The following is a 20,629-nucleotide window of genomic DNA, read 5'->3' as shown; positions in this document are numbered from 1 at the left end:
GCTGAAGGGACTGTCTTCCCCATTGTATATTCTTGCCTCCTTTTTTGAAGATTAACTTACCATACAGGTGTGGGTTTATTTCTGGACTCTCTATTCTGTTCCATTAATCTAGTGGCTGTTTTTGTGCCTATACTGTACTGTTTTTGTTCTTTTTTTTTTTTTTTGCCACCACATTCTTTGCATAACATTCCAAAGTTTTTTCTTTATTTTTCATAGTTTTCTTATTAACAAATAATTGTTTTTCCTGAGTAAGATTATTAAAAAGTTAACCCTCTACCAGAAGTGTAAATATGTAGACTCACAATACAAATTTATTATTATTATTTTTAATCCTCACTGAGGATATTTTTCCATTGATTTTTAGAGAGAGTGGGAGGGGGAGAGACACAGAAAGAGAAATATAAATATGAGAGAGACACATCAATTGGTTGCCTCCTGCACACGCCCCGACCAGGGTCCAGGCCAGGGAGGTGCCTACAACAAAGGTATGGGCCCTTGACTAGACTCAAACCCGGGACCCTTCAGTCCACAGGCCAACGCTCTACCCACTGAGCAAACGGGCTGGGGCTCACAATACAAATTGTTTACATAGCATTACAAGTGCAGAGATATTGATGGCTGCTCTTCACAGTGATTGCTCCACCCCTTAAAAAGATTGCAGCCAAGGATTCCATTGTCTAAAATACTCTGTAGTACAGTAATTATTTGCTTCAGTCCGTAGATATATCCCTCATCTTTTGTGTTGCTAGGGAAAACATGAGAAAAATCAATCATTCCCACTTCTATTTCTGCAATCTTTTGGCAACCAGTGGGAAGATGGTAGAAAGTCTTTTCCAGTTGGGAAAGTATATTTCTGTTTAAATGACAAACTTCTCCACCTATTGTCTTGCTATATATTTTCAACTTTCAATGAATTGTGACTGTGATGTTTTTTCAAATACATTTTTCTGTGATGATCATATATCTTGGATAAGGTTTTGTCTAGTATTTTTCCATTCATTGTGGAACTTAACACTTGAAAGTTATTATTGTACTTCAGTATGTCTGTGTTTGAGAGTTGTCCTTTGGACAAAAACATTTCTGCCAAAGTTCTGTCATTTGATTTTGTAGTAGTTGGCTCAGATGAACCTTCATAAACAAACAGTAATGAACTCACATAAAAGTTAAGCTGCTCCTGGCTTTCAAACCACTGCAGAGTACTCTCAATCTTCTGAATACTGGCAGCAACAGCATATTTTTCTAAGCAGAATCCATTACCAAAAAAAATCTGGAAACTCCATCCATTAGTTTCTTTTGTTAGGCTTCTTCCATAGTGCTGGTTTTGTGTCTCCTAGCTATGAGAATGAACATGATAAACTCTCATGCCACACACCAAGAATCCAATCTCTGAGTACTTGCCTACCTGTTGCTGAATCTTCTCAGATAACGCAAAAGAATCATAGCTCTTTTGCCCTATCTTTACATCCATTAGACAGGGCTTATTAAATCTATGGGTCACATCTTCAAGATTTAGGTGTAAATCATTTGGCACAGTGGGAGATCACCAGACGCCATAATATTTTGGCAGAAATCTTTAAAGCTCTAAATCATATTATAGAATTCTAGCTCCCTTATTGGATCCCTTGGAGGTGGCTGTAGCTATTTCAAAACTATGCCATCTGGATGTTGCAAGATACCCACTTTGTCCTTCCTATACATGTGCCCAGCCACCTGATGTGAGAGGGGCACTCAGCCGTAGAGGAAGTTGAGCCTGCCGCTGCTGGTTTCAGGGTGCTCTCAGAGACAGCCTCGCTTGCCGGGTAGGGTCTGCAACCCGGGTGGGGCCCACATTTCTGGAGTGCTGGGTGCCTCAGGCAAAGTGGATGGGATGAAGCCCAGCTGGTGTGGCTCAGTGGTTGAGCATTGACCTATGAAACAGGAGGTCACAGTTCGATTCCCAGTCAGGGCACATGCCTGGGTTGCAGGCTTGATCCCCAGTGTGGGGTGTGCAGGGGGCAGCCAATCAATGATTCTCTCTCATCATTGATGTTTTTCTTTCTCTCACTCTCTTTTTCTCTCTCTCTCTCCCACCCCCCCATCTTCCTCTCTGAAATCAATAAAAAAAATATATTTTTTAAAAAAGTGGGGATGGAGTCTCCATTGCCAGAGAGCTGAAGTGGCAGCTATAACTTTGAGGACAAGAAAAAAAAAAAAAAAAGACGGAGTGAAAGGGCACAGGAGAATAGGGGATGGGGGTGGGACTTAGCACTAGGAGGCCCGGGGTTCCCCATCTTGGTGCTGAGGACCATGATGCTACTGCTCTGCTGCCCAGGCCACCAGGCCCACCACAACCCTGGAGAAATAGAATCGAGCTCCCAGCTGAGGAGTGCTGAGGTGGGCACCCATTGCTCTCCTTCCATATTTTGTTTGATTACTATAGCTTTTTAGTATAGTTTTAAATCCATGAGTGTGATACTCAACTTTGTTCTTTTTTCTCAAGCTTGCTTTGGCTATTTGGGATCTTTGTGGTGCCACTATTTAAATATGTGTTTCTCTTGTTTCATCTTTATTTAGATACTAGAGGCCCGGTGCATGAAATTTGTGCATGGGTAGGGTCCCTAGGCCTGGCCGGTGATCAGGGCCGATCAGGGCCTTCTGGCTGCTGACTGGGGCCTTCCTTCCCTGGCTGCCGGCTGTGAGCCAAGGCCTTCCTTCATTCCGTGCCACCCTCTGGTGGTCAGCGCACATTATAGCAAGCAATCGAACTCCTGTTCTCCAGATCAAACTCCCAAGGGAACAATTTGCATATTAGGCTTTTATATACATATAGATTTGTATATGAAGGCTTTTGATTTCTTTTTTTAAATTTATTTTTTTAATGTTACATGCAATAAAACTTAATATTTCAAGAAAAATGATCTTAAATATGTTACATGCAATAAACATTAATATCTCAAAAAACCAATTTTAAGTATGATAATGTTACATGCAATAAACACCAATTATTCAAGAAAAATGATCTTACATATAATAATATTACATGCAATAAACATTAATATTTCAAGAATAAAAGGATTTTAAATATAATAATATACCAAAACTGTACTCACATAGTATGATATCACAAAAGTTGTAGGAAATATTAAAAATCTGCAAATAACAGGATTACTTCTATTATATTCTAGTATATTTCCCTCCCTCTGGCTCTATTTTTGTTCATCAGTTTATGTTGTTCATTATATTCCACAAATAAGATCATATGATATTTATCTTTCTCCAATTGGGTTATTTCACTTAGCATGATGCTTTTAAAGACTATTTTGTCAGATATGAGTATTGCTACTCCAGCTTTTTTTTTTCTTTTCCATTTGATGGAAAATTTTTCTCCATCCCTTCACTTTCATCCTGTGTATGTCTTTTGTTTTGAGGTGGGTCTCTTGTAGACAGCATTATAGTTGGGTCATGTTTTTGTATTCATTCAGCTATCCTACGCCTTTTGATTGGAGCATTTAATCCATTTACATTTAGGGTTATTATTAAGAGGTACTTATTTATAGCCATTTTAATTCTGTCTTGCTAGGTTTCTCTCTCTGCTTCTTCTCAGCAATCCCTTACAGCAGTGGTTCTCAACCTGTGGGTCGCGACCCCTTTGGGGGTTGAACGACCCTTTCACAGGGGTCGCCTAAGACCATCAGAAAACACATATATAATTACATATTGTTTTTGTGATTAATCACTATGCTTTAATTATGTTCAATTTCTAACAATAAAATTGGGGGTCACCACAACATGAGAAACTGTATGAAAGGGTTGCAGCATTAGGAAGGTTGAGAACCACTGCCTTACAGTAATCCCTTTAGAATTTCTTGTAATGCTGGTTTGGTGGTGATGAACTCCTTTAGCCTTTTTTTTTTTTTTTGTCTGGGAAGCTCTTTATTTGACCATCTATTTTGAATGATAGCCTTCCTGGATATAGTAATCTTCGTCTCAGATCCTTGCTTTCCATTACCTTGAGTACTTCATGCCATTCCCTTCTGGCTTGTAGAGTTTCTGATGAGAAATCAGGTGTCAGCCTTATGATTTCTTATATTAGTTTCACACCTAGCCATCTTACTGAATTTTCTTATTATGTAAGCATTTTTCAGGTGATTTTCTTGAGTTTTCTATATTTAAAAAATATCATATAATCTGAAAATGGTAACTATTTTAGCTCCTTTCTCCAAATTTGTTTTAACCTCATGTCCGTCCCTCTAACTCAATGGGAATGCTTTCAGTATTTTCCCATTAAGCATTAGTTCTCTAATTTTTTACTTCATAAAGATCCTTTTTAATTCCCAAGTAAAATGATTCTTGCTCCATTGTCCATAGTTAGTTGGCAAACTTTTTGATCATTCCTTGCAAAAACTAAAGAATGAACGGGCTCAAGCTAGAAAGGTGTTCATTATATTGGGCAGATATCAGCTTCCTCATAGCTTCCACTCATTTGCCTTCCGGAAACAAACAAACAAAAGAAGAGGAGATCAGACTTATTCACATGATAGCCATTCAGACTTCTGAGGAGATAGTAGGTTGGTCTCTTATTTAAATTGTTTCTCTCTGCTTCACAGCTTTGGAGTTTAACTAATGTCCTTTGTCCTCCCAATGGAGAGGGTTGAGAGTCCTTTGAAGACTTGCTGGACACAGAGCTCTGTGGTTGGACTCAGTGTGCTTATTCTCCACCAGCAATCAGCTAATTTGCTGATGACTCAGGGTTTCTAGATGCTTCCTGGTCCTGGTATTCCTGGAAACTACACATATAAAGACATCCTTTTGCACCATACTATGGCACTTTTGGGAGAATTCCACACTTATGACCCAAAGTGAGACCAATTGAGTTATATTTCTTGTTGTCTTTTGGATTTTATTATTGGCTCTAGACTTCTAACAGTCAGATCAGTCATATTACTGATAAGGCTAAAATCCCTTCCTGCCTAAGCACCAACAACTTGTGGTTTCATCAGCTGTCTGATCACTTACCTTAGTCAGGATATGCTGTGAATTTTAATTCTGTAAACTGCAAGCTCATTATAAGTCATGTGGATTTGGTTGTAATTATAACAAGTGTTTGTTTTTGAAATTTTAAAAGATTATACTCTACAGGAGGGTGCCACTCTTCAGTTTTCAAATTCAAAAAAATGTTTGAAGTGTTTATTTGGCTAAAAAGCAGGGGAAGTTGACATGAAGACTTTTGTGATATTTAAGTGAGATCAGACAAAATAAATAGACATGGAAACCAATCACTTGTATTTAAGCTTTATTGCTTTGTTCTTGGTTCTTGAGCATAAGGTGGCAACTTATAAACAATAAAACACTACCACATTTTGTATTGCTTTCATTTTCATGCCCGGTGCTTCTATTTCACGTATTCAGTGAGGGCATTGTGCATATATGTCAAGTCTGCATGACCTGCTTTCAGGCACTGAAAGCAGGATCTGATCCTATAGTTGACTTAAGTACCTTGTAAACCTTTATTCTTTAAATGTGATAAGACATAGCATGCAGTTGACTATATCTACATAAATAGATAAATAGAAATTCCATTTTCTCCTTGACAGACTTTATAAAACTTAAGAGCAAACACTTACCCCCCAAAACAGCATCCTTGGCATTTAACAGCCACATTGTTACAAAATGAAGTCAGCATATTCTATCTAGTTTCTGGACATGAAATTTCCTCATTTATCCTTGCCACTTCCGCCCCTGGTAGAGACAGGGCCTATGCATATAATAAGTAATCAATAAATATTTACTTAATGAGTGGATGAAGTCTGAAATTCAGTTCAGACCCCACTGTGCTTATTGAGACAAAAATTTTATTGCTTACTATAATTAATGTATGTTTAAAACATCTCTTCTGTCATCAATTCAAATAAAATAAGCAATACATCTATCCCAGAATAATATTCTGGATATTAGTTGGGAATTAAATTCTCAATCTTGGACATTTTTCATTAATTAACTGAAGCATAATTAGTTGACATGTGGCTCAATTGCATGGATCCATTCTCAGCACATCTAAAGATAGTACTCTCCCGAAGGTTCTGGTCAGGTGGTAGATTCTGAAATAACAACCAATAACATTGAGGGGTTTATACTGACCTTTTCCAGCCACGGGCACTAAATAGAAGGTATACAAATAGACGCAGGCTACTCCCCCCGCCCCCCCTTCCTTCTGAGGAACATAATGGAGTTTTTGTGCTCTTAGAAATGGTGGTGGTTGGGGGGTTGTTATTCTATAGAGATTTTATGCTTTTAAAAATTTCTAAATTCATTTGTTTTCTGAGTCGATAATACTTTTTATTTTTCCTGGTTTTTCATATTATTCTCTAAGGTAGGTAGTGAGAAGTGAAATAAATCAACAGAGGTAGAAATAACCTGAAAAAAATATCTCTCTGTGGATGAAGAGTGGCCACTCTGATTCTAAACCTTTTGTGGTATGCTCAATAATAACAAAACAAATAGAGAATAATATAAAAACAAACAAAGCAAGCAGATTAAAAACAAACCTATCCTTTTGAGAATGAACATGAAAACTATTATATTGTAGTTTTCTTTTTTTAAAAAATTCTTTATTGTTGAAAGTATTACAATTGTCCCCTTTTCCCCCCATTGTCCTCTCCCAGCCTGTCCCAACCCCCAACCCCCACCTTCACCACTCCAGAAGCAAGAGCACTTGTGTGCTTTATTTATAAATGCTCTAGGCCATGATATGGAGCAGATTAAAGAGAACGGAAAAAAGGCACAAAACTATTTTAGCTAACTTGGCAACTTCAGAGAGCTCCATCTTCAAATCCAGCAAGTCCATTATTGTTTAAATGGTTGGGCTGTTACAGTTTACTTGCCAAGCCTGCTGCCAATCAGATACCACTACCATCACTTTCTTTTCATGTAGATGAGAGATTAGGAATTGCAGTTTGGGGGATTTTATGTGACAATTAGAGTTCTCTTCTTGCTAGAATTAAGCTTGCCTTCAAAGATATTGTCTTCATAGTGTGATGAAGGCCTGGGAGGGGTGGGGGCGGGGGTCCATGGAAAAATAAAACACACAAAGGGGATATCCGTAATACTTTCAACAATAAAGATAAAATTTAAAAATATATATATTGTCTTCTTTAGAGATCTCAGTTTCTATAACTTTAGCATGATGGCCATGTACAAAATCATCACTCACCTTAAGTTTTCTACAATTCTAGATCTGAATGAGATAATTAGGGTCCTTTGTATTGTAGATTGTTTTAACATAATTTTCATCCAAAAATGCCCTCTGAACCAAAAATTGATAAAGAAATAATATATTCTTGGAGATTTATTAACAGATAGTCACTTTTCTGAAAAATTTTTTTAAAAGTTTGTTTGGTTTTATTCCAAAGAGCATTTTGAAAGCCATCTGTTGGACAAAAGTTGACAAAGGTACAAATGATTTGATAAAGTAATCTTAGTGAATAATAACCATCTTATATAATCTTGCTTGCTAATACCAGTGGCCATTAAAAGAGAAAAAATAAGTTATTTGTTGTTAATAAAAGATGTTCATTCACTATAGGGTTGAAATATGATGAGTTGTTTAGTAATGGAATTATATTTAAAATTATTATTCTCCCTTTGTACTTAGATCTTACTCTGGAATTAAAGGACTCCAGTTGAAGGTTAACCTCCAGCCCAATGATAATTACTTTTTCTACGTGAGAGCCATCAATACGTTTGGAACAAGTGAACAGAGTGAAGCTGCCCTCATTTCCACCAGAGGTACTTTCTCCTTTGCACACAGCGGCATATTTCCAAGCATTCTCATACCTTCCCTCCCACCACCCAGAGGAGACATCCTTGAAGGCAACTTCTTAAAGACCTCAACCTGCTGGCAGGGCAAGGTTTTTGGCATGAGAACTCAAGATTGGTCAAGGGCCGAAATGTTTCTTTTATTTTTCTGGTTTAGAGGGTCTCAACCTTGGCTACCAATTAGCAGTCTCTCGGGGTGCTTAAAAAATACTGATGCCCCACTCCTGGAGGTCCTGATCTGGTTATTTGAAGACAGGATTTAACGTGTGGGTTTAATCTCCCCAGATGATTCTTGTTTGCCTCACAGTGTGTTACAATTTGTGGGTATGTTTTGAGTGTGTGGGATGGGGATAGTCTTATTTTTTTTTTAATATATTTTATTGATTTTCTACAGAGAGGAAGGGAGAGGGATAGAGAGAAACATCCATGAGAGAAACATCGATCAGCTGCCTCCTGCACACCCCCCACTGGGGATGTGCCCGCAAACCAAGGTACATGCCCTTGACCGGAATCAAACCTGGGACTCTTCAGTCCAAAGGCTGACGCTCTACCCACTGAGCCAAACCGGTCAGGGCAGGGATAGTCTTATTTTATTGCATTGTGAACTCTATGAACAAGCTTCCAGCTGTATTCCTCTGTTTGTTTGTTTGTGCCTACCACATTGTTTGTGCCAATTAATGTTTGTTGAGTGAATGAATAACTCAAGGAGGTGATAAAACTGTTCAATGACATTTTGTAGAAAATACCCAAATGATGTCAACAGAAATGTTTGTCTGCTCTCAATCATTGTGAAAAGAACTGAGGAATGGAAAGGCAATCATTTTATTATTTATCCTAGACCCAAAGATGGCACAAGATTGAGTGTGGCACATTAAGTGATATGCTTAGTCAGCAAAAACTTGCATATGTGCCTCATTTGTGATGTAAATATATTTATAAATATCTGCCTAATATTTATAAAGAGAAGACACGAGAGCTGCTGCCCAGAAATTAAATTCCCTACCGTCCCAATATGGTGCCTATACCTTTCACTCTGAGAACCACTCCTTTAGGTTACACCAGTGCATTTTCAAACTTTAATGTGAACACAACTCTCATGAGGACCTTGTTACAATGCAGATTCTGATTCAGTAGGTCTGGGGTGAGGCCTAGGATTCTGCATTTCTAACTCATTTCCAGGGGATGAATATGCAAGGAGCACACTTTGCATAGCACAGCAAGTTTTAGCACAGGAAGCACACTAGTAGAAGTAGCCAGCCACTGGCATCCACTAATGGTTTCACTGCGGGCCCAAAGGCACTGGGGTATTTTGATATCTGGGGAAAGGGAGACCAAGGTCTGAAATAAGGGACTTGCCCTAGAGACTGCACTTGACACTGTGGCAATGTTATACTAGTAATCATATTTTCTTAACTGAAATAGGAACCCGATTTCGCTTGTTGAGAGAAACAGCTCATCCTGCTCTGCAAATTTCCTCAAATGGGACAGTGATCAGCTTTGCCGAGAGAAGACGGCTGACAGAGTAAGTAGAAGTACAAGATGCCTCTGCATTGAGTGTTCTGAGGGTGTGTCACTTTGTTGTGCATATTTGTGGTTTCATGAATATGCCTGGTGTGTGTGGTATCCAATAGAAATGTGTGCACACCCATACAGTGTGGTTATGGTTCATTACTAGAGGGAAGGTGACAGAGAGAGTTCATAACTTAGAGCAAGTGTCAATATTTTTGTTGGAAATATAAGCACAGATGGTTTGTTTAAAACATAGGCTATTTTATGGAATTACCTCTGGTTTAGTGAAAAAGAATCCAGGTTAATTCTTCTATTATTTTCAATAGCAAACCAGATTTTACATCCATCCATTTGGAAAGGATTAGAGGAGAATGACATTTTGTTGAGTTTCTAGCTCTGGTCACATGCAGGACTTTTCAGACTTTCTTGCCCAACCCCCAACACCCGTATCACCCACAAAAGGAAGCATCAAAGTAACGAAGTGCCAAAAGCCGAGGGCTCAATCGGGAGACGGCTCTGCAATTAGCCTGCCATCTCTCATGGTCATTTTAAGGTCAAAATGGTGAAATGGAAGAATATACATGAAAGGCTTTTGAAAACTGTAACCCTTGTGAAACACAGGCTACTGTTGGTGCTGGTGTGGGCTGTCAGCAAGCGCTCACAAGAAAGCACTGAGTTGACCAACAGGGACTTGCACTGCTTTCCTATCAGGTTGCTATTCACCTGTCTCTGGCCCAGCTCAGGCGTTACCTGCTCCTGGAAATGCCCAAGCTTTCTCTTGGCCCTGGCACCCTTTGATTTGACCCGTGAAAGGGTCTGAACCTGTGTGGAGTTGCTTGTCAGCTACTTCATCTTGAATAATCCTCAAGCAGTTGCCTTATATTCTGCATCTTTGAATCCCCAGAATCTAGCATGGCGCCCAGAAACACAATAGATGCTAAATATATACAAATGAGTGAACTCAAAAAATAAAATATTTTAAGAATAGATTGGGCTTTTCTGTATTTTTTTTATAGTTTCTCAATAAATAAAAAATAAAAGAAATAAGCTGGTTGGTTAGAGTTCATACATAATAACTGCTGATAACTGTAATACATTTTATAGAATTTTACTTATTTATTATTAATCTAAAAATGATCTCATAGTTATCAGGCAGGCAAGCTTGCTCCAGAGAGCACCTCTCTGAAATGAAGTTGGGTAAAGACATGAGAAAGTGAAACACATTCCCTTGTATTAATCATGTTCTAATCTATTAAAGAGGAGAGGGAGAGGTGCTGACTTAACGCTGCTTAAATTAAAAATGCTTCTTTGCTGTCTCAGCCATTTTAAAGCAAAATTGAGCAATTCATGCAAACAAGGTTACCAAAAGTGCTTTGGTTCATTTCCCTGTGCCTCTTATAAAAATAGCTAAGGTGAAACAAGAAGAGACCTTTCAACAACCTCTCAGGCACACCTACTACAAATCCAAAGAGGCCAGAGTCTCAATTTCCATACTCCGTTCTGCTCTGGCCTCACCAGCCGTCTTGCTGTTCAAGATCAGCACCTCATTGGTCTCTGTGCCCAGTTAAGTCAGTAGACACTGGAACTCATTGTTAGAAAAAGGTTTTGGAAACTTTTTTTTGCAAGTTTTGTAAGAAAAATTTGCAAGTAATGCTCTCTTGGAACACCCTACCTGCCTCCCTTGTATAGTCTCAATTTCTTTAAAAGCAGATTGTGCCATTTCTTTTTGTCCTGCATTATTCTAGTTGTTGTTTGGTTCCCAGCTTCTTCCAGAGGTAAAATGTATAGTACATGCAAGTTGTATGTGGCAGTGGAATACGTCAAATGCATATTGAGAGTTTAGGCCACAGTGGTCGGCAAACTGCGGCTCGGCAAACCGCGGCTTGTGAGCCACATGCGGCTCTTTGGCCCCTTCAGTGTGGCTCTTCCACAAAATACTGACTTCTGCGCATGGGCCATGAAGTTTCAATCGCACTGTACGTGCGCGCCCGCACGTGGTATTTTGTGGTATTTTGTGGAAGAGCCACACTCAAGGGGCCAAAGAGCCGCATGTGGCTCGCGAGCCATGGTTTGCCGACCATGGGTAGGGAATTATGTGGCAATCAGGTCAAGGTTGGGGGCACAATGAACAATGGAGGTCTAGTCAAATTCCAGCAGTTCCCAAGGATAGAGTCCTGCTTAAACTGGGTGTGAATGTGTGAATGTTGATGTCTATGAGATGAAGGCTGGCAAATCCTAATCAACTTTGCCTACAGAATCCCATCAGTGCTGGGCGAGGAGCTGCCTGCCTGTGGCCAGCATTACTGGGAAACCACAGTCACAGACTGCCCAGCTTATCGACTTGGCATCTGCTCCAGCTCGGCTGTGCAGGCTGGTGCACTGGGACAAGGGGAGACCTCATGGTACATGCACTGCTCTGAGCCACAGAGGTAAGCTGCAGCCCAGCCCCTCCCCTCTTCATCAAAATGTCATGAATTGCTTTCTAGTTAGAGAACTCTGAGGGCCTAATAATGCCATCCCAGTCCCCGTCTGAACCACCTAAGAAAGAAAACAAGAGAGTCAAGTATATGAAGATTAAACTATTATTCTTATTACTGAGGAAGCCAATTTTAGAGAATGTAGTTCATACCTGAGAGACAGACACATCCACTCATAGCCTTGGCCAGGCCAGCTTCCTCGCCCTGCAAGGAAGAGTTGGTCCCTGGAGAAGCAGAGAAGGAGGTGTGTTTCCCAGGAAAGCTCCCAATTAAGAGACAGGGAATAGGAAGGGACTATTGGGCCGGCCATGCATGGACAGTTTTTCTTCCTAAACTCACCCCAGGGTAGGGAGAATCCACAGGGCAAAGCTAAAAGGCTCCCTCCACGGAGAGGAGTCAACAGGAGTGAGAAAGAAGTGGATCCCCAATACCCTTCCCACATGGTCTATATCAAGCATTGGCAAACTATAGCCCGCAGCCCAAATATGACCCACTGTTTATGTGGATAAACTTTTATTGGCACACAGTCACGCTCACTGTTTACATATTGTCTGTGGCTGCTTTTGTGCTACAATGGCAGAGTTAGTCGCAACAGAGACTGAATAGCCCCCGAAGATATTTACTCTCTGGCCCACTACAGAAAAAGTTTGCTGACCCCTGGTCTAGATTATTAGTATTGTTTAGATGGTTAAAGTGAAAAAGCCATTAACCAGTGTTCATCTCAGAGAGTTAAGGGCAGCCATGTTATGATCCGAATATGCTCACAGGATGGTCTAATAAAGGAGCAATGGACTGGGAACCAGAGGCTGATTTTAGTCCTGGTTCTGTCCTCCTATTGGCTACTTACCAGAAGTTGCTTAACCCTCTGAGCATATGCCTCATGTGTATTGCCAGGGGACAACAATGCCTGGTCTGCTACTTTTTGGGGTTGTGAGGATCACATGAAATCAGGTACAGGGAAGAGCTTTGAAATTGCAAATTATCATACAATGTGGGATATTATTCAAATGTAGTGCTTTAAAAAGAAGCCTTCAGTGCTTGCAAGTTTCCAGAGAAAGGCCCACAGATAGGGATTTTGCACATTTCTCCGTGCGTCCTACTTGATAGTTTGATTCTCTGACATGGTTCATAAGGACACCATCTCCAAGAGCTATTTAAAGTCACAGTTCACCAAGTCAGGGCAATTATGATTAATTGATATTCAGCATTGTGCAATGCTTAAGGACCTAGCCCCTTCCCAGAGTTAAACATCACTCAAACCTGGAGTTTATAATCAGATTTAGAGCTGAAACTAGATACTGATTTTACGAAAAGTTCCTTTGACTAGCCTCTAATAACAAATTTCTAGACTCTAGAAAACAAAATTGTATTATGTTCCAAGGAGGAACAGGCAGTAACTGGACAAGGAGTCATGCCCCCGGCAGACAGGCTTGGTTTTAGGCCAGAGTCCAAGTTGAAGAAGAAACTTATGTGCTTAGGAAGAAATGGAGACAGAAGTGGGGCAGGGCATATTCCAGGCCCTGTAGAACTGGTGGAGCCAAGTCTTCAAGGAATGTCTTTACATCCTTGGCCTCCTTGGTGGGGAGGGACTGACCTGGGCTGGAGGACACCAGAGACCTTCCATTCAAGGGTAGGGATATGGCTTATTTGGGCATTCAGAACCCTTTAGACCAGTGCTGTGCAATAGAACGTTCTGCAAAAATAGAAAAATAGTGTCACATGTGGCTACTGAACACTTGAAATATGGTTAGTAGGACTTGGAATTTTATTTAATTTTAAGTGGCCACATGTGGCTAGTGGTAACTGTATTGAACAGGGCAGGTCTAGTTCCTGGCTCCTGGCTTACTGATCCATGAAATATCCTCAAAGTCATGTCCCCTCCAAACCTGTCAGGCCAATAGTAATGTTTTCCATGACATACAGGCATATTCTGCCACCTCATCATTGCTTCTACTGCCCCCACTGCTTGGGTCTTCTCCCTCTTTTCCACCTATCCAAACTGACCATTTTTTTTTTTTTGGCTGAGTATGAGTCCTTATGCTCCCCAAGCCTTCTGTAAGAGCCCCAGCCTACACTGCTGGTCCCCATCATTGGCGCCTGCAACCCTTTTCTGCTGTATGTTTCTTTATCATCATAAAGTCTTGCTTATCTTCCCATTCCCATGAACCTTTGCCCTTTCACATGACTTTATTCTGCAATGAAGTTGCCAACTTGCCATTCCCTAAGTATACCTGCACTCAAGCTTCTGGGCCTTTAAGAGACATCACAAGATTTTAAAGGTCCTTAGCCTTTTCAGCCATACCCCTATCAGAGTCACTTACCCGGATTCTGGGGGCCCAGTCTGCCCTGGTGTTGCTCCCAGCCCTCAGACCTACTGTATCCACAGAACTATTCCTCTTCTCTCTTCTTCCTTTCCATCTCTCTCTTCTTCCTTTCCCCTACTTGCAGGTCTCCACCTTCCATTTCTAAGACCAGCAGGCAAAACCTTCAAATTTGTGTTACCTTTTTTTGCACAGAGGAATTCAGCTTCTTCTGTTCAGCAATTTCTCCTTCCCAACCTGGCCTTGAACCTTTCCTCTCACAGCAAAAAAAGGTCCATTAGATGTGTTTAGTAAACACTTTACAGTCTGTCCTCTGAGCTGGAGTCTCAGCTCTAGCCAGTGTTTAAGTCATCATCAGTTTTTCCTTCCTGTTCAGCAGAGTATGGGATCCTGGTGGTCAAGGACAGTGTGCCCAGTGCTGGGCACACAGATATGCCCAAGTGAATACTTATTGAATTAAATTTATTTCAATTGAAAAGATAAACCAAAGGCATTCCCTTTAGCTGCAAGACCACAAAATCATTGCTAAGTCAAAAAAGAAAGTTGGTTTGGAATGAGGGGAGCTTATATAGAGGCTAAAGCTGGGCAAAAATAATAAAATATTTCTTAAACTTCATAAAGGCCCTTATGTAAGTTATTATAAATCCTTAAACTGTAAAATTAATACATTTTATGGAAGGCAAGCTGGAAGTACTTTTAAAAATACATGTCAGCCTCAAAGGAGTTTTATTCAAAAGAATGACACACCATGAATGTGGTAGTTAAAACATGTGGGCAGCTGGGAGAGAATTAGAATGTTGAGAAAAATCACAAGGGAGGCACATGTTGGTTATTCTGGGACTGCTTCCTAATGTAGAAGGAACAAAATTATTAAAAATGCTCATCTGTTGGGATGAGCTATCCATTTTAGCATCTAGGGGGGATGTGTTTAAAGTACCTGGGACAATGTTATTGCAACTCATTGTTGTGAATTGAGGTTAATAACTGAAACATTGGTGACCTCCAAGTGATTTTCTTTATCATGGCCATCAGGATTTCTGAAGTTTTTAATTTTCTATCCCGTTACATTTCAGATACACATTTTTCTATAGTGGCATTGTGAGCGACGTCCATGTGACTGAGCGTCCTGCCAGGGTGGGCATTCTGCTGGACTACAACCACCAGCGGCTTCTATTCATAAATGCCGAAAGTGGACAGTTGCTCTTCATCATTAGGCACAGGTTTAATGAGGGTGTGCACCCTGCCTTTGCCCTGGAGAAACCTGGAAAATGTACTTTGCACCTGGGGATAGAGCCTCCGGATTCTGCGAGGCACAAGTGATCTCTGGCTTTCAGAGTTTGAAAGAATAAGAATTCAAACTCTGTTGGGGGCCCATTGCTTTCCCGTGGGTGCTATCCATTATTCAAAGTGTCTCCCACACATTTGCACTGATAGCTACATGCACAGGGATCACCACGTGAGCAAAACCACCAAGAAAACCCGAGTTCTTCCCTGCTTTGAAAGGATTTGTACCTGACCTGGGAACCAAAGCAGAGAAGTGGACTTCCACCTGTCTTACTGATAAAAGAAATCCTCAGAAGACTGTGCTGGTAATTCCTCTCCTCCGACAAGAAACACGGACTTTTTCCACAAGAGAAATGTCGCCTCACTTCACTAAAGGATGATGAGTCCTACTCATGAGAGAAAGGGTTTTAACCCTTCCAAGTTGATGATGAACTCTTTTGTAATAATATATGCTGTAGAACATGGGTCTCTTTTCCCTGAAATTTTAAATGTAGAAAAATGCTGAATATTAGAAATTTCCATTTTGTTAAATAAATGGTTAGAGTCTATAAAACAAAACAGGTTATGTGAGTTTATTGTCAGTAACTTACCAGCTGGCCTCTCTGGACCGGGACAAACTGCAGGGTAAATAGCCATCACACTTTAGTGCAGCGGTTCTCAACCTGTGGGTCGCGACCCCTTTGGGGGTTGAACGACCCTTTCACAGGGGTCACCTAAGACCATCGGAAAACACATATATAATTACATATTATTTTTGTGACTAATCACTATGCTTTAATTATGTTCAATTTGTAACAATGAAATTGGGGGTCACCACAACATGAGGAACTGTATTAAAGGGTCGCGGCATTAGGAAGGTTGAGAACCACTGCTTTAATGGGTCATACTACTACTAATTTTCACGTGAGAATTTTACACATGTGGTATGTTTTAAAACCTAAACACTTTCAGCTCAGTGTTACAGTCAACTACCCGAAGCCAGGAATCTCCTTTTACTAGAAAAAAAGTGCTAGGTCATTTTTAGATATTATATTGAAATCTCTCCAAATCTTCCTAAAATGTGTGCAAAGTTGTGCTAGTGGGGTATTGGGATTCCACAGAGGTGCCTAAGGGCCCATGTGGGATCCAATGGGAAAGCTAGGTGGGCATAAATTCAGATCCATTTTACACATTGGGTTCTTCATAATAATTATTTTTAAAAATATGTATTTTATTGATTTTTTTACAGAGAGGAAGGGAGAGGGATAGAGAGTTAGAAACATCGAAGAGAGAGATAAACATCGATCAGCTGCCTCCTGCACACTCCCTACTGGGGATGTGCCTGCAACCAAGGTACATGCCCTTGACCGGAATCAAACCCAGGACCCTTGAGTCCGCAGGCTGACGCTCCGTCCACTGAGCCAAACCGGTTAGGGCCATAATAATCAATTTGCTGAAAATGTTTCTATGGTTAAATAAAGTTAGAAAACTAGATAACCACTGAGGTTCAAATCTGGTTTCTGTGATGCAGCGTAACCCCAAAGTCCATAAATCCTTCATTATTTCAGAGTCCTTTTTCCTTTAATATCCAAATACTAATTGCAAAAAAAAAAAATGGGGTTTATTTTTTAGCCCAAATTTCCAAGAATTTCTGTAGATGGTTACATTCTCCTGGTTAACATCTCTGACTTCCTGCTTCTGAGTTCTCCTCCATCACCTCTGGCTACCTCACCACTACTTACCTCTTCATGCTTCCCTAGGCCCGTTTGGTCTCCATCATCCCAAAACACAAACAGTGCTCCTTTGATTTCTTAAGGCAGTGCTAACACAAGGCTGTCCTTGGAAGTGGTTAACACAGCTTTAGTTGAAAATTTGAGGTTAATGAGGGAAATTTCTTCATACAACCTGAAACAAAATAAAGCTGAATGTGAAATATCCACCATTGCCGGGAGTCCCTTCTGATCTTTTCTTCAGCCTGGTCTTCCTGCCACATTGAATAGACTAACCTCTCTGTTCTCCTTTATTCTGTAAGTTTCTGGCATCTCTTCAAACATTGTTTTTTCAAAACCAGGCAGGGGAACTAGAAAACATCAACATATAAAAATCTCTCTTACCAATACAGACTTCTTTCATAATAGCAGGAGAGCATTCTACCTCTGCTTCTTCCAGCCTGCCCAGGCTTAGGCTTCTCTTTGTAGAATTCAAAGGCCTACTAAATCAATTCCCCTCCCTTTAGAATGGCCTTAGAATCCCATTAGTGTCTCCCCTTTGGTGGGTTTCTGTAGAACCAGCTCATTTCTCAACCAACCTAGAGCCCCCAGACTTTGTGCTGGGCTGCCCAGACTTCCTGTTGGACTTTACTGTGTGCCAGGCACTTCTACTGGAGTCAGCATGTTGTTTGAGGATTTTATAACTTCTGAAAGAGGGGGTAAAATAAGTAGGAAAAAGAAAAATGGGGAAGAAGAAACACAATTCATTTATTCAATACATATTTATTGAGTACTTACTGTGGGCTGGGCACTATTCTAGGCCCTGGGGAAATGGCAGTCATCAAATCAGACAAAACCCCTGCTTTCAAAGAGCTTATATTTTGGTGGAAGAAGACACAATAAACACATATATAATATATAAGTGGGGAGTAAGAACTAGGAAGGGAAATAAATGAGGGTAAGACAATAAGGAATAATAGGAGGTAGGGGCTGCTGTATATTTTAGGTCTGATGGAAAGTAGCTCTGATAAGGTGATATTTGAATAAAGACCCAAATGAGATGAGGGAGCAGGCCATGTGGATATCTGTGGGGAAAGAGTATTCCATGCAGAAGGGACAGCAGTGTAGAGGTCCCGAGGCAGCAGCGTGGGGGTGGGTTAAAGGACCAGTGAGGAGGTAGCAGGGCTAAAGTGAAATAAACAGGAGGGAGAGAATGCTATGAAAATAGAGAGTAGCTGGGGATCAGTTCACATGGCCTTAAAGGCTAAGTAGGACTTTAGGATATATTCTGGGTGAGTTAACAAGAAGTAACAGGAATAAAGAGTAGATTCAAGGGCAGTCTCAAAGAATTGGCTCTTCATGTGTTTGGTATTATGTTTTTCAACATTAAACAGGATGTTCCATAAAGCCCCCCTGGGTTGGGCTGTACCAGCTCTTAGCTTCTGCAGAGAAAGGACCTAGTGTAGGTGGGAGAGAAGAAAAGTCATTCTTTGTTTCCTTCTCGGCTCAGTAACTCTGCTCAATTCCTGCTCCAAGGGAACTGCCCCTGCTGACTCCCCATAATGGCCAACCTCATGCAGAATGTGGGAGGAAACGGCTCTTATAGCTGGACCGACTCTGTGCTGAACTGTGTCTGCTTGCCTTTGATGAAAAGTTGGCCACCACCAAAGATGGTGAAATATCATACATTTTCAATGACATGATTTTGCAGTTGCAGGGAAGATGAGATATTGATGTCATCCAGGGAGGCTGGCTGGCCAAACAGGGCCTCGTAGATGTGTATATATTGTGTGTGTGAGTGTGTGCATCTGTATGTTGTGTATATTTCATATGTGTGACTATATGTGTTTGTGAATGTGTGTGTCTTGGGGGGTTGGAGGAAGTAGAATTATCATTACAATTCAGAGCTAGTTTTCCCATTGAAGATCTAGAAACTGGAACATCAGAGCTCCCAAATGTTGTCAGGTCCACAGGGACTCAGCCACATTAATTAAGCCCACAAAAATCTCGGTAATAGTTTAGTATGACGATTGCTTAATTTATAGTGAAAAATGAAATTGCCAAAGGGGCTGGAGAACACATATCTGTAGTCAGAGGATACTCTCTCTAGGCTCCTGAGCTCCAACACCTGCAGGTACCCACTATGGTCCACCTTGGGCTGCACACACGACCTGTGACTTTTTACCTCTTAAATCCCACATGCTCAGGTGAATTGACATACTGTCATACAGGAAGTCTCATGACAGTCAAAAGATTGGTGATCAAGGCAAGTTATGTGGATGCCCTCGCTGACCAGCATTATTAAGCTGCCCTGGCTAGCCATGGGCCCAAATATTTGGGTTTGCTGCTCTAAGTACTTTCTTCTTAATCAGAGCTGGGCTTCCCAGAGAAATCCTTGTCCTTTGTGGATTCTTATCTGTGCAGCCCAGCTTCTTGTATTCACATTTTTAAAAATGCTTTAAGACTACTTCTTAGGCTATAGTTTTCTTCTTCATTGAGTGAATACTTGATTAGATGTCTAGGCCCTGTGCCTCCTACTTGTTTTTGTAGTTGTTAATCCTCATCCGAGGATACTTTTCCATTGAGTTTTAGAGAGAGTAGAAGGGAGAGGGAAAGACAGAGAAATATCGGTTGGTTACCTCCCACACATGCCCTGACCAGGACCAGGGATTGAGCCTGCAATCGGAGGTACGTAACCTTGACTAGAATCAAACCCAGGACCCTTCAATCCGTGGGCTGAAGCTCTATGCACTGAGCCAAACTGGCTAGAGCTGTTCCTCCTACTTTTTATCTGAAAATATCATACCTGCTATGATGACTATTGCAGATGATAGAACATAATCTATTATGTGATCATCTTACTAATTTAATAAAAGCAAGCCATTCCTTATGTGTCATCTCACTATCTCCTCTATGGATTGACTGCATGTGGGAGGAGGAGGACACTCATTCAAGGATTTGTTGTGATTGATGAGAGTGATTCAGAACACAGATCCTGTAATCATGTGGATCTGGGTTGAAATATGGCTCTGCTCCTTCATAGCTGTGTGACTGGGCAAATTGCTTAGCCTCTTTTAGAATCCTTATTGTAAGGTAGGAATAATGCTAGTCTTTATGTTGTAAGGTTGTTCATTTGTTCGTTCATTCATTCACTCATTCATTCGAGTCCTAATCAGTTGCCAAGCACTGCTGTAGGTACTAGGAGTCTGGCAGTGATTGAAACAAACATCACTGCCTCAGGAAGTTCACATTCTAGTGAGAGGAACGACATGCAGTAAAGGAGATAAATATGTAAATAGTTTAGTACCAGAAAGTGATATGTACTATAAAGGAAAATAAAGCAGAAAGGGGTTGTTCTAACACATAAATGAAAGAATTAAAAAATGTAACGTTCTTGCCCTAACCGGGTTGGCTCGGTGGATAGAGTATCAGCCTTCGGACTCAAGGGTCCCGGGTTCAATTCCGGTCAAGGGCATGTACCTTGGTTGTGGACACATCCCCAGTCGGGAGTGTGCAGGAGGCAGCTGATCGATGTTTCTCTCTCATCGATGTTTCT

At 40.7% G+C, this 20,629-nt stretch overlaps 1 protein-coding gene and 1 pseudogene across 1 annotated transcript in view; one reads left to right on the top strand and one right to left on the bottom strand.

The window, feature by feature from the left end:
• Positions 1–15,943, top strand: part of CMYA5 (cardiomyopathy associated 5) — a 102,964-nt gene extending 87,021 nt beyond the window's left edge. Inside the window, exons 10-13 of the mRNA XM_059694234.1 lie at positions 7,631–7,764; positions 9,217–9,316; positions 11,559–11,732; positions 15,175–15,943. Coding sequence (XP_059550217.1) covers positions 7,631–7,764; positions 9,217–9,316; positions 11,559–11,732; positions 15,175–15,421 — 655 coding nt within the window. The 3' untranslated portion in view covers positions 15,422–15,943. The remainder of the gene's footprint in view (positions 1–7,630; positions 7,765–9,216; positions 9,317–11,558; positions 11,733–15,174) is intronic.
• On the bottom strand, positions 595–6,823 carry LOC132232505 (inositol polyphosphate multikinase-like; annotated as a pseudogene).
• Positions 15,944–20,629: the final 4,686 nt, after the last annotated feature.

This window comes from Myotis daubentonii, chromosome 4, assembly GCF_963259705.1.
Source record: "Myotis daubentonii chromosome 4, mMyoDau2.1, whole genome shotgun sequence".
Lineage (NCBI taxonomy): Eukaryota > Metazoa > Chordata > Mammalia > Chiroptera > Vespertilionidae > Myotis > Myotis daubentonii.
The sequence above is the reverse complement of the archived record's forward strand: the minus strand, read 5'-3'. Positions and strand labels throughout refer to the sequence as shown.